Here is a 14,074-nt window from a genome sequence, read left to right on the forward strand (position 1 = left end):
AGAGGCATCCTTATCATTGCCTGACAGGGTGAGACCATTGAGAGACACTTTTCAGTGTTAGTATCCTGCCTTTTCAGGGAGGAGCAGCTTGCCTACCGATAAGGGGCAGAAGCGGCAGAAGAGCCCAAGGCGGATTCCAGCGTGGAAGCCGCTCCGTGGCCACCCAACACCTCCGCCACAGGTGACCCTTGCTCCACCTGGCACCATTCTGTCCCACTCTGCTTGGCTGACCTAGCCAGAGCATACTCAACCTTTAACTGTCCTTCGGGGCCATGACAGCCTGCACTCACCACTTCCCCCTCAGCTCCCCCCTGGAACATTCATCATGCTTCTCCCCAGCGGGAACCTGATGGGTTCTGATGGGTACCAGATTTCAAACTGACCTAGTTTTTAGGTCCTTCTCAGGAGCCTTCTGGGGCCCAATACCTTCCATTCCCACCCAGCATTACATGACCACAGATTTAGGTGGTCATATCCTCAATTACTTCTTAATGATTAACTAGTCATGCCTAGACAAGCTGTGAGAACATCCTCCATCAGGAGATGCAGCAGGTCCTGGGAAGACAACAAATTCAAAATGTAAGCTCATAACGTTAAGATGGTCTTTTTTCCACAGCAGAAAAACAATTTTCTCTCCCCCATCCCCTAACAACTCAAAAAATTTTTTAATTCTTACGATTCAATTCACAACATAATTCTCCATTATTAATTACCTCAAAAAAGGAGGGAAAAAAAAATCAACTCCGGTTCCATTTAAGATGCGTTTTTATTGAAGTTAAAAAAAAAAAATTTGTAACCAGACAAAGAGTAAAGTAGACAAGAATGTTATAATCTGACTATATAATATCTTCTCATTCTTGATGGATCACTAAAATATAACAGGATTGTTCTCTATGCTAATTATAAGGTTGTCCAGTTAAACCATTATTTGGTATCTTCAACAGGTTAACCTCTTAACTATTTTAGAGTTTCTTCTCAGAAACATTCATATATTATACAGGAAACATTCATAGTTTATTTGGGAAACATTCATATTTTATACAGGATGTACAAATTTAAGACGAGACAATTAAAAAAAAAAAAACCACACAACTGTAGCCGCAACACTATCCTAGCTGCATTGTGGGGATTATGTTCAGTCTGCTGTCCACTATATACAACTGGATTTAATAGTGTTATTTACAGAGGGGCCAAAAGCACTCATCTAAGGTAAAGGCGCTCGGGTTTAATGTGCACTTTCATAGCCCTATGAAAACACAACCATTATATACACTGTAAACACCACAGGGCATGAAATCCATCTCCAACCACAAACTTCAATCTCACAGATCAAGCATACAAGGGCTAAGGTAAGGTGCCTGACTTTTCCTTTGTAAGCATACTTTTCATCCAAGAGTGCTGCTCTTATTTCCATAGGACGCTATTTGCTTATTTCAAATATGGTGCCAGTGCTTAAAACATTTCTGGAACCCCTTTCGGGGGACTGCCTGCATAGTCTGCAATGAACTCTTCTGAATGTCCTTGATGGTAGCAAGTCTTCGTCCTTTGGGGGTGGATTTGATTTGGGAGAACAGGCATATTCACAGGCAAGTGAATCAAATTGTGGGATCCCACCCTGGACCAAAGGGAGGTGCCACTCTAAAACAATGAGATCAGTTCCTTGTAGAGCTCATAAAGCAAGAGTTTAAAAAAATGCCTGAGCAATCAATGGCCGTCCTGCTGGAGGAAGTACAGATTCTCCTGGAGTGAGGGCTTTGAGAGGCAACATTCACTTGAATGGTAGATCTAGGTGGTGTTCCGCCATTTTAAAAATCTATCCTTTGTCCCCTCTCCAGACTTCAGTACTCCTCTTCAGCTTCGGTCCCCTTCGCTTTCTTATGGATTGCCCGATTAAAGCTGTGGCAAGCAGGGACCCAGTGATTGTCGTGAAGCCCCAGTTTACAGCCGGGGAAGCCCTTCTGAGACCGGTGGCAGCACATCCAGTACCCTGGCCCATAGGGCAATGCCTGGCAATAGGGCTTGGGATGCCACCGGCACAGGGACACGTCCCCCTTCACGTATTTCTTCTTGCACTGCTTGCAAGGGTCCTCTCTGTATCGAGGATCTCGCACCCAGCGGGAATCTGCCGGCCTGATGTTGTAGTATTCGATGATAAACTTGAAATAGCAGCAGGTACACTTGAGAGCCACTAAGCTCTTGGTGGGAAGTAACCTGAAGATTTTCACCATGAGGTGGTGGGGCAGAAATGCCATGTACTGCTGAGGCTCCAAAAGCTGCTGGATTTTAAACCTGGTCTCCAGAAAGTCATGAGACACTTGCTTCTTCCAACTGGACGTCTCAAGCACCGGTAACGTACTTTCCACAGGAGAGGCTGGCAGGACAAATGCATCAGCGGAAACGCTTTTGTCCTCAGAGGCGCTGTCGCCCTCCGCAGCATCTCGAAGCCGGCCGGCCTCAGGAGACTCCCTTGTGCCTTCACTTAACTGGGAGCAGTCTGACTGGTGCTGACCAGGTGGCAAAAAAAACAACATCCCTGGAAGTGGGTCTTCACAGGGCTTTAAACTAGAAGGCTGGCCCTGCTCTACCTTGGACACAGTGATACTAATGCACAAAGATTCCTTCCTTCTCTGCTCGGGATCCTGGCTCGGAAGCGGCACGAGCTCTCCGCTCATACAATCAACAGCATCCGTGCGCGACTCCGTGGCCTGAGAGCAGGTGTGAGGAGGAAAAGGTGACCCGGCAAGTTCCTCTGTCATTTCCACATCATACCGACTGCCGTTCTTCATAGCACTGTGCTGATCTGGCTCAAACTTTGTACTGTCTGTGAGGAAATTCACACTTGCTGGCAGCGGGGGACAGCCCCGGGGAGCACTGTCCCATGCCTCATTCCCCTCGGGAGAACAACGGTCCGCTCGTGAGGGGCCACAGTCCACAGCTACAGACCCCACAGGATTCACCTGAGTGTCTGGTGCCTCCAAGGCGCCTTTGCTAGCTTTGCCTCCATCAGCCGGAGTGCCATTCGCCAGCAACACCCGGCCCACATTTCGACGGAAGCTGTTATTCCTCGAGAGGCTCCCAGGCTCGCGCTGGCTCTGCCGCTTCAGGCACTCGGACTCCAGCCGGGCTACCATGTCAAGCACACGGACTGGCTCACTTTGCGGCTCGCCGACCTCAGGACTTCCTCTTTCCGTGGATTCCTCACAAGCTCCTGGAGCAGGAAAGGGCTCGGAGGCTGGGAGCACGCCTCTGGGCGGCCCGGGAAGCCTCAGCACAGCAGGCGCGCTGGTGCAGTTTTTCGTACAAGTAGCTAGCAGGGCACTGGCTCTCTGCTCAAGGAAGGCGACCATCTGGATGACTGACAGAGGCCTCCCGGCATAGATGCCATCGCCACTGTCACTGACATAATGCACAGAACAGTGCTCAATGCCGCACGCAAAGGGCTCGGGCTGGTAGCACTTGCTGTTCACTTCCCTCATCCTTTCTAACTGTATTTTGGCTTTTTTAAGATCCCCTGATTTTTTCCTTCTTTTAGTAGCTCTCCCATCAATATCCCAAGAGCTTTTTATTTTCATAGATCCTATCCTATTGCTACACTGGTGGGCTGCAAAGAATGCAATTTTCTCCTTGGTATTTCCCGGTTTCACAACAGCCCAGATATCAAGCGGCCCTTCCCCGTCTTCACCCTGATGGATTGTCGCAGATGGTGCATTCTTCTTGGTTTTAACGTTCAAGCTGCTCTCTACAGGACTCTTCCCACTCATGCTGCACAGAACATTTGGAGAAAGAATCCCAAAAGGCTTTCGAGATGATGTTTTACCAAGAGAGGGTGAAGGGAAGACACTTGGTTTCATGTAGCTAGCTTTGCATTTTTCATCATTTATAGCTTCTTCGTGGCTCATAGGAGTTCTCAGAGTTTCCTTGCTGATTTCCGGAGGTCGCACTTTCTTCTGGAGTTTCCAGTATGGCTTTAGGTGCATAACAGAGGCTCTACAGGAAAGAAATACGTATTTGATTAAAATAGTACCTTTGTTCTTAGAAAAGTTTTTTTTTAACATGGAATCTCGGAGAGTTCTAGCGAGTAATAGAAACATTTTGTCAGGTCATTAAATCTTTACCATACCAACTCTCATTTCAGCCTGTTTTTAATATACAGATCAAGAATAACAAGAGCAAACCACTTTTTGTGGTGTACAGGCCAGAAAATAAATTGGTAAATTTGAGGCTGAATAGACAGTGAATTTCAGAAACTGACATTAGTTAACATTCTTACATAAAATTGGTCCTTTAAATGTTAAAAAAAAATAAATAACTTACTGATAGCTTCCAAATACAAGGTACAGTATAGAAGGAAAAGATTAAAAGAACTGGCCAGAATCCCTAGTGGACGGACACTATTTCTTAGTCATCACAGCTAGCATTTTATTGGCTGCAGTCTGTCAAAATATTGTGCTGTTTTCTAAGCTTTTCTCTTACTATTGACTATTTTAGATGTTTATAATTTTTCACCTGTTTATGTACTTTGCCCATCTACCAGTCCTGATTTTTTTTTTAAGATTTTATTTATTTGAGAGAGCTACAGAGCAAGAAAGTGCAATGCACATGCGTAAGCAGGGAGATGGGCAGAGAGAGGGGGGAGAGAGAATTTCAAGCCAAATCTCACTGAGCAGGGAGCCCAACACAAGATGTGATTTCACAACCCTAAGATCATGGCCTGAGCTGATATTCAGAGTTGGATACTACAACAGCTGAGCCACCCAGGCGTGTCTAGTCTTTTTTTTTTTTTTTTTTAAGATTTTATTTGTCAGAAAGAGAGAGAGAGCACAAGCAGGAGAAGCAGCAGGCAGAACAGGCAGAGGGAGAGGAGAAGCAGGCTCCCCACTGAGCAGGGAGCCCACTGCGGGGCTCCATCCCAGGACCCTGGGATCATGACCTGAGGCGAAGGCAGAGGCTTTAACCCACTGAGCCACCCAGGCGTCCCTGATTGCCTCTAGTTTTGATTTTCTAAATCATCTATTTATATAAGCTCAACTATCAAATTTCCTCCAAATGCCTTAAATATAGAACCCATAATCCTGATTAAGTCTAAAAGCCATTTTGAACTAGTTCAAATGCCATTTTACTCCCTGACCAAAGCTGGAAGAGATGGGAGCCATCTTATAAATTAGAAAGATGATTACATGTGATTACACACATACATGTGTGTTTTAGTCCTTGCTGTACCATTAATTAGCTAGACTTGGTGAGTTTACTTTGGATAAGTCACTTCCTCTCTGGGTCTGACTTGAAATGTTGACAGAGGGGTTAGAATACTAAAATAACTAATGATCTCATGTTACCAGAATTGAGAAAAAGTGTTTTGTAGGGATGCCTGGCCTCCTACAAAATAAACCTATAAAATAAACATCAACAATCAAAGGTTGGCAGCAAGAGCCCCCTCAAGTCTAAGCATATGGAGTTTCCCTACTCTCACCTGTGGAGACACCAGTCTAGGACACACAAATTCGGCAACTTGTCATATTCCTCTATTGTTCACCTTATAACATTTAGTGAGTGCCTGTAACATGTCAGCCTCTATGATAATTGCTTTCAGATATTAATTCTAGTTGTCAAGGATGAAAGTGATCATCCAGGACAAGTTTCTTCACCTTTCAACTCTTAATTTCTTCAGTTTGGGCTCAGCTATAAGAAGAAACAAGAATCTGAATATCTTCTAGCGAAGTGAAGAAAAATCTTGCATTCAAGACAAAGAATCTTTTCATAGATATCCCTGAAATAGACTAGACTGGTTTGTTGATAACTTTTCCCAATTTCTATCCTAAATCTGTGATGTCCCCCCTTTCCTGCAGTATAGCATTTTTATTAGTTTTCTATCATTTGTATATTTATGTTTTACAAAAAGACCCACTGAGAATTCAAGAACAAGATGAATACATATTTAAAAAGCAGATTAATTAATAAAAAGAGACATCTAGTGTTAACTTTCTGTGTAAATGATTTTCTGGTTTTTCATATTCCCTTCAACTCTTCTCTAAGTGAAAAAAGAAATGGAGGTTGTTGAAAAATCCAATAAATTCTCACAAAATGATCTCATTACAGAGTGTCTGTGAATAAATTTAAACTTCAGCAATGTGTGTGCCGTTCTGCACTGCACAGTATGTTCTCTTCGCCTTCTTCCCCCACACATTATTTTAGGTGCTATTATTGATAGGCAGGGACATTAAGAAGAAACTAATGTAATTATGGAAGGCTTTGTTTGAATTCATTAACCTGTGAAGTCAGCTCAACTGACACATTGCTAGTGGACAGGGTTTTAGCAGTATTAAAATAGGAGATGATCCCAGGGAATAGACGTGAGAACTGGGAAGGAGAAAAGCCAGTGAGGTCATTGGATACAAACAGGGTGACTGCTGGGGCATGGGGAACAAGTCTGTGGAACCCCTGAAGGAAGCACAACAATTAGGTATGGGCTCTTGTCCCGTACTTAAAGGCTGCACAGAATATCAGCCTCCCTCCTTCTTTTGCTGGGCTTGAAGGTCCTGAAGCAGAAAACAGAAAAGTGTTGGCGAGACTTAGAGTGAAGTGAGAAACTGGAAATCTGAGTCTGGGTTGAAATCAGTGTAGACCAGGAGAGTCTGTTGCAGGGCACCAGGGGCATCTGCCACAAAACCTGTAAGATAGTTGATTTCCATCTCTAACATATTACACCAGATGGTGGCGCTGTGCCCACCCCCACCTCACCCCCACAAACACAGACCAGTGCTATGGAAAGCTCCAGCCAGGTTTCCATGGTTGCCAATCTCTCCATCACAATTGTACTTTAAAGTTCACCATAATAAAGTCCTGCTCTCTTGCAATTAAACAAAATGAAGGGCTCTAGCACCTACCTACACACATGAATGTTCCTTAGACAATCAGAAATATCCTTATAAAAAATTAAGATCCCTGGGCTCAATGATTCAGAACTTCTGGGATTGGATCCAGAATTTCTGCCATCTGGTTTTATTAAATTTAACTTGGCAAGGATTAAAGGTCATTGTTAGATCTGCTGTAAGACTGTCAGTGGAGTTCTGGATGTGGAAGAAGTGTCAGTGGAGTTCTGGAGTTCCTGGCTGAGGAAGAACTGTCCAACAGAAAGCCCTGCAGGTAACATGTACCAAAACATCTATGCTAACAGCTGGTTAAAGACAAACTATTTACAGGGCACCTGGGGGGCTCAGTCATTAAGCGTCTGCCTTTGGCTCAGGTCATGATCTCAGGGTCCTGGGATAGAACCCCACATCAGGCTCCCTGCTCTGCGGGAAGCCTGCTTCTCCCTCTCCCACTCCCCCTGCTTGTGTTCCCTCTCTTGCTGTGTCTCTCTCTGTCAAATAAATAAATAAAATCTTTAAAAAAAAAAAAAGATAAGCCCATTTTCTTACTTATGTTTTCCTTAAAACACACACACACACACACACACAAAAACAATGGCCTTTTTATTGCCAAATTTCCTCTTTAACACCAACTCTTCAGTTTGACACTGATTTTTCCCAGCTCTCTTTTCTTCTTCCCCAGCCTTAAACATCCATGTTCCGCAGAGCTCCTTCTTTTTCTAGACCATTATTACTCAGGCTACATATGTAAGTGTGTCTTGTAGTTCATACTGACGACTCGCCAGTGGTGTGCTACCCCAAACTTCATATCCTATTGCCTGCCTCACAGACATTGCTGGATGTCAGAAACAATCTCAAAAATCAACACAACTAGTTAATGAAAGCATCAAGTACCTAGAATCAAGCCAGAAAGTTGGGTCAATTAAAGATCCTCCCCACCCCGAACCATATCAAATCACTAAGTCACTAAAATGATCCCCCTCCTTTCTCAAGAAACAAGAAAGTTCTCAAATATACAACCCAACCCTACATCTAAAGGAGCTGGAGAAAGAACAGCAAATAAAGCCTAAACTTAGCAGGAGAAGAGAAAAAACAAAGATCAGAGCAGAAATCAATAAAAGAGAAACCAAAAGAACAGTAGAACAGATCAATGAAACTAGGAGCTCGTTCTTTGAAAGAATTAATAAAACTGTTAACTGCCTGGTCAGACTTATCAAAAAGAAAAAAGACCAAAATTAATAAAATCATGAATGAAAGAGGAGCAATCACAACCAACATCAAAGAATACAAACAATTACAAGAACATATATTAGGAACAACTATACGCCAGCAAATTAGACAAATTGGAAGAAATGGATGCATTCCTAGAGATGTATAAACTATCAAAACTGAACCTGGAAGAAATAGAAAGCCTGAAAAGACCCGTAGCCAGTAAGGAAATTGAAACAGTAATTAAAATCTCCCAACCGACAAGAGCCCAGGGCCAGACGGCTTCCCAGGGGAATTCTACCAAACATTTAAAGAATAATTAATACCTATTCTCCTGAAACTATTCCAAGAAATAGAAATGGAAGGAAAACTTCCAAACTCATTTTATGAGGCCAGCATTACCTTGATCACAAAAACAGAGACCCGATCAAAAAGGAGAATTATAGACCAATAACTCTGATGGAGATGGATGCAAAAATTCTCACCAAAATACTAGCCAACAGCATCCAACAGTACATTAAAAAGGATGATTCACCATGACCAAGTGGGATTTATTCCTGGGCTAAAAGGTTGGTTCAATATCTGCAAGTCAATCAATATGATACAATACATTAATACAAGAAAGAACAAGAACCATACAATCCTTTCAATAGATGCAGAAAAAACATTTGACAGTATACAGCATCCTTTCTTGATCAAAACTTTTCAAAGAGATGGAAAGATGGAACATACCTCAATATCATAAAAGCCATATGGGAAAAGCCTATAGCAAATATCAGTCTCAATGGGGAAAAACTGAGAGCTTTTCCTCTAAAGTCAGGAACATGGTAGAGCTGTCCACTATGACCACTGCTATTCAACAGAATACTAGAAGTCCTAGCCTCAGAAATCAGACAACAAAAAGAAATAAAAGGTATCTGAATCGGCAAAGAAGTAAACTCTCACTCTTTGCAGATGATATTATACTTTATGTGGAAAACCCAAAAGGTTCCACTCCAAACTGCTGGAACTCATACAGGAATTCAGTAAAGTGTCAGGATATAAAATCAATGCACAGAAATCAGTTACATTTCTATACAGCAACAACAAGACAGAAGAAAAGAGAAATCAAAGAGTCAATCTCATTTACAATTGCACCCAAAACTGACACCTAGGAAAAAATCTAACCAAAGAGGCAAAGAATATGTACTCAGAAAACTACAGAACCCCCATGAAAGAAATTGAGGAAGACACAAAAATGGGAAAATGTTCCATAATAATGGATTGTAAGAACAAATACTGTGAAAATGCCTATGCCACCTACAGTGATCTACACATTTAATGCAATCTCTATCCAAATACCATCAACTTTTTTCAAAGAAATGGAACAAATAATCCTAACATTTGTATGGAGCCAGAAAAGACCCCAAATAGCCAGAATGATGTTGAAAAAGAAAAACAAATCTGGTGGCATCACAATTCCAGACGTCAAGCTCTATTACAAAGCTGTCATCATCAAGACAGTACGGTACCGGCACAAAAACTGACACAAAAATCAATGGAACAGAATAGAGAGCCTAGAAATGGACCCTCAACTCTATGATCAACTAATCTTGGCAAAGCAGGAAAAGAATACCCAATGGAAAAAAGAAGTCTCTTCAACAAATGGTGTTGGGAAAATTGGGGACAGCCACATGCAAAAGAATGAAACTGGACCAATTCCTTACACCACACACACAAAAAGACTCAAACGAATGAAAGACCTACATGTAAGACAGGAATCCTCAAGGATTTTGATGGAACAACCAACAAGAGGCAGCAACCTCTTCGACCTCAGCTGCAGCAACTTCCTCCTAGAAACATCACCAAAGGTAAGGGAAGCAAGGGCAAAAATGAACTACTGGGACTTCATCAAGATCAAAAGCTTTTGCACAGCAAAGAAACAGTCAACAAAACCAAAAGACAACCAACAGAATGGGAGAAGATATTTGCAAATGACAAATAAGATAAAGGGCTCGTATCCAAAATCTATGAAGAACTTACACCCAAAGAACAAATAATATGATCAAGAAATAGGCAGAAGACATAAACAGACATTTCAGCAAAGAAGACATTCAAATGGCCAACAGACACATGATAAAGTTACAATGGCTAAAATTAACAAGTCAGGAAATGACAGACGTTGGCGAGGATGCAAAGAAAGTGGAACCCTCCTATACTGGTGGGAATGCAAGCTGGTATAGCCAATCTGGGAAACAGTATGGCAGTACCTCAAAAAGTTGAGAATAGAGCGAACCTATGACCCAGCAATTATACTACTGGGTATTTACCCCAAAGATACAAAGGTAGTGATCCAAAGGGGCACCTGCACCCCAATGTTTATAGCAGCAGTGTCCACAATAGCCAAACTATGGAAAGAGCCTAGATGTCCATCAACAGATGAATATATAAAGAAGATGTGGTATATATATACAGTGGAATATTATATAGCCATCAAAAAATGAAATCCTGCCATTTCCAACGACATCAGTGGAATTAGAGGATATAATGCTAAGCGAAATAGGTCAACTGAAGAGAAGAAAACTATCATGTGATTTCACTGAAATGAAGAATTTGAGAAACAAGACAGAGGATCATGGGGGAAGGGAGGGAAAAATGAAACAAGACAAAACCAGAGAGGGAGACAAGCCGTAAGAGACTCAATCTCAGGAAACAAACTGAGGATTGCTGGAGGGGAGGGGGATAGGAAGGATGGGGTGGTTGGATTATGGACCCTGGGGAGGGTATGTGCTATGGTGAGTGCTGTGAATTGTGTAAGACTGATGAATCACAGACCTGTACCCCTGAAACAAATAACACATTATATGTTCATTTTTAAAAAGTTACAGCCCCCCAAAATAAATAAATAGATAGATAGATAAATAAATAAAATGCTACCTCTTCTTCATTTATGGCACAAGTGCCCTGGTTTAAGCAGCCATCCTATCTCTGCTACATGATTGCTACTTATAAGAAAGCCTAACCTCTTTACTGATGGAATGAGAAGTGGAACCTACCCAGCCCACCTATCAGCTTCACTCCCACTTTGCCCTACCATACTTCACACTTTGGGAGCTTATGCACAGAACCACTATAGGACCCAGTAGTAGATGAAGGCCAACCATAGCACCTAAGATGCAAATTTTAAAGCAACCAGAACAATAAAACTAACATAACAGCTTCAACATTGTTTCCATACTAACCACCACCCATTTCTGACTATCTATTCATTATAAGGAATTTACTGAACACTCTGGGCTGGATATTACTTGTGCAATTTGTAAGTAAGACATAATCACTGCCCTTAAGACGACAGGAAAGTCAATAAGCAATTATAGTAGAATGTGATGTGTGTTTATGAAGAGAGTACGGGTGCTGGGAGAGCCCATGTATGGGGGTGGGGAGGCCAACACCCAGATGGAAGGGGCATAGGAAGGGACGAGATGGAACCACCAATACCAAGCTTAGTCTTGAGGGTACAGAAATAAATAGGTCAGAGAATCCCTGATTTTCTAAGCTGAGCCCTAAAAGAGGATACACAAAGTCCTAAGAGGTTCAAAAGTAGATGAGGCTTTTAGGAAACTGAGGTAAGTGAGGAAGAGTCAGTCCAGCTAAGGTGCTGTGAGCAGAGAGACAACAAGTAAATGGATTAATAAGCAACAACAGACAGGAACTTTAGCTGCTGGTTTTAAGTGGAGGTTGAGGGAGAGGTATCAAGGATGGGTCCTCAGCTTACAGTTTCAGCAACTGGATGAAGAGTGGCACCTTTTACTGAGATAGTGAAAAAGGTGGCTAAGCATTTTGGAGCAGGGAAAGAGAGGGAAGTTTGGTTGTTTTTGTTTGGGTTTGTTTAAAGATTTTATTTATTTATTTGATAAGCAGGCAGAGAAGCAGGCAGAGAGAGAGGAAGAAGCAGGCTCCCCACCGAGCAGAGAGCCCAACATGGGGCTCAATCCCAGGACCCTCAGATCATGACCTGAGCCAAAGGCAGAGGCTTAACCCACTGAGCCACTCAGGCGCCCTTGGTAAGTTTGGTTTTAAAAAGTGTTGTCTGTGGGGCGCCTGGGTGGCTCAGTGGGTTAAAGCCTCTGCTTTCGGCTCAGGTCATGATCCCAAAGTCTTGGGATCGAGCCCCACATCGGGCTCTCTGCTCAGCAGGGAGCCTGCTTCCCCCTCTCTCTCTGCCTGCCTCTCTGCCTACTTGTGATCTCTCTCTGTCAAATAAATAAATAAAATCTTAAAAAAAAAAAAAAAAGTGCTGTCCGCAAGACAGGTATCTAGTAGACAGACTGACACAGGTCTGGCCAAGAAAAACTGAAGGGGATTTCTGGTGTCCCCCTGTACGAACTACAGTGGGTGAGTAGGGCAGAGCCAGAAGTTCATGGTGAAGTTGTGACTCAAAGGTGATAAAGTGAACCTTAGCAACTCCTTCACAAAGCATGGCTGTGAAGGAGAAAGTCTTTGTATGGACCTGTCACCTTAATCCTTTCCAGGAATAAGGTGAGATATAACAACGAATCAATTAAAACTTGAACAACTTTCCTCCACTGAAGGCCAAAATTGTTTTCAAATAATTCCAGTATTCCTTTAAACTCTTTTTTTTTTTTTTATAGATTGATTGATTGATTTGACAGAGAGAGTGAGCACAAGTAGGCAGAGGAGCAGAGGGAGAGAGAGAAGCAGGCTCCCCACTGAGCAGGGAGCCCGATGTGGGGCTCAACCCTAGGACCCTGGGATCATGACCTGAGCCACTTAACCGACTGAGCCACCCAGGCACCCCCTTTTTAGACTCTAACTTCTGTTTTCAGTTTTAAAAAGCTAGAAAAACTCTCGCCTTTAAACAAAGTATACAATCCCAAAATGGAACCGTGGAAGAGAATTTAACTTTGAAGAAAAAAGTGCTTGGATACATCCCAAAGTTTAAAGAATCATACTAACTTTAGTCTGGGGGCGGTGGACTTGACCAATGACAATGGCAATATGGGATCAGAACAGGAGAAGGGATGAGATTTCTCCCACTGCTAATAATAGGCTTAGTGCTAACAGGAAGCCTAAAAATCAAAAGCAGATGCCTGTTTTCTAACTTGTCACTCTTAGTATATAGCTTTGCCTATCAAAACAGGTTAGAAGATATTTCCTGTTTCTTTCCACTTCATTAAAGGTACAGGAATGCACTCTAAAAAGAAGTCAACTTTTACTAGTAATGGGGGTGGGTGCCTGGGTGGCTCAGCCCATTAAACGTTTGGCTCAGGTCATGATTTCAGGTCTTAACCCACTTGAGGTTAAGCCCCATGTCCTGTTCCACGCTTAGCACGGAGTATGGTTAAGATTCTCTCCCTTTCCTTCTCCTTCTGCCCCTCTCTCCACACACCTATGTTCTGTCTCTCCCTCTCAAATAAAACCTTTAAAAAAAAAAAAAAAGAAAAGAAAAACAATAGTAAGAGCCACTCTTCCTTTACAAAAGGCCAGAGGAGGGGTGCCTGGCTGACTCAGTCAGTAGGGCATGCAACTCTTGATCTCAAGATCCTGAGTTCAAGCCCGACATTGGGCATGGAACCTACTTAAAAAGGCCAGAGGAATTAAAATAGACCAGTCCTTGAAAGACCATTCCCATGATACCTTTAGAGGGGATAAAAGTATACAGTAAGTAAATTCACTGTTTCTTTAAAAATGTAAAAGCTGGGGCGCCTGGGTGGCTCAGTGGGTTAAAGCCTCTGCTTTGGGATCAAGTCATGATTCCAGGGTCCTGGGATAGAGCCCGGCATCAGGCTCACTGCTCTGCAGGGAGCCTGCTTCCTCCTCTCTCTGCCTGCCTCTCTGCCTACTTGTGATCTTTATCTGTTGAATAAATAAATAAAATCTTTAAAAAATAAAAATTTTAAAAAAATGTAAAAGCTTCCAGAGAGTGGTGCCTGGGTGTCTCAGATAGTTAAGCATCTGCCTTTGGCTCAGGTCATGATCTCCAGGTCCTAGGATTG

At 42.7% G+C, this 14,074-nt stretch overlaps 1 protein-coding gene across 5 annotated transcripts in view; it reads right to left on the reverse strand.

Annotated features, from left to right (window-relative positions):
* Positions 1-747: 747 nt before the first annotated feature.
* The window catches only part of FBXO34 (F-box protein 34), a 132,376-nt gene continuing 119,049 nt past the window's right edge, over positions 748-14,074 (reverse strand). For all 5 annotated transcript variants that reach the window (XM_082735068.1, XM_082735069.1, XM_082735067.1 and 2 more), the window contains one exon: positions 748-3,987. In XM_082735068.1, coding sequence (XP_082591194.1) covers positions 1,839-3,977 — 2,139 coding nt within the window. In that variant the 5' untranslated portion in view covers positions 3,978-3,987 and the 3' untranslated portion in view covers positions 748-1,838. The remainder of the gene's footprint in view (positions 3,988-14,074) is intronic.

This window comes from Mustela nivalis, assembly GCF_964662115.1.
Source record: "Mustela nivalis genome assembly, chromosome: 6".
NCBI lineage: Eukaryota > Metazoa > Chordata > Mammalia > Carnivora > Mustelidae > Mustela > Mustela nivalis.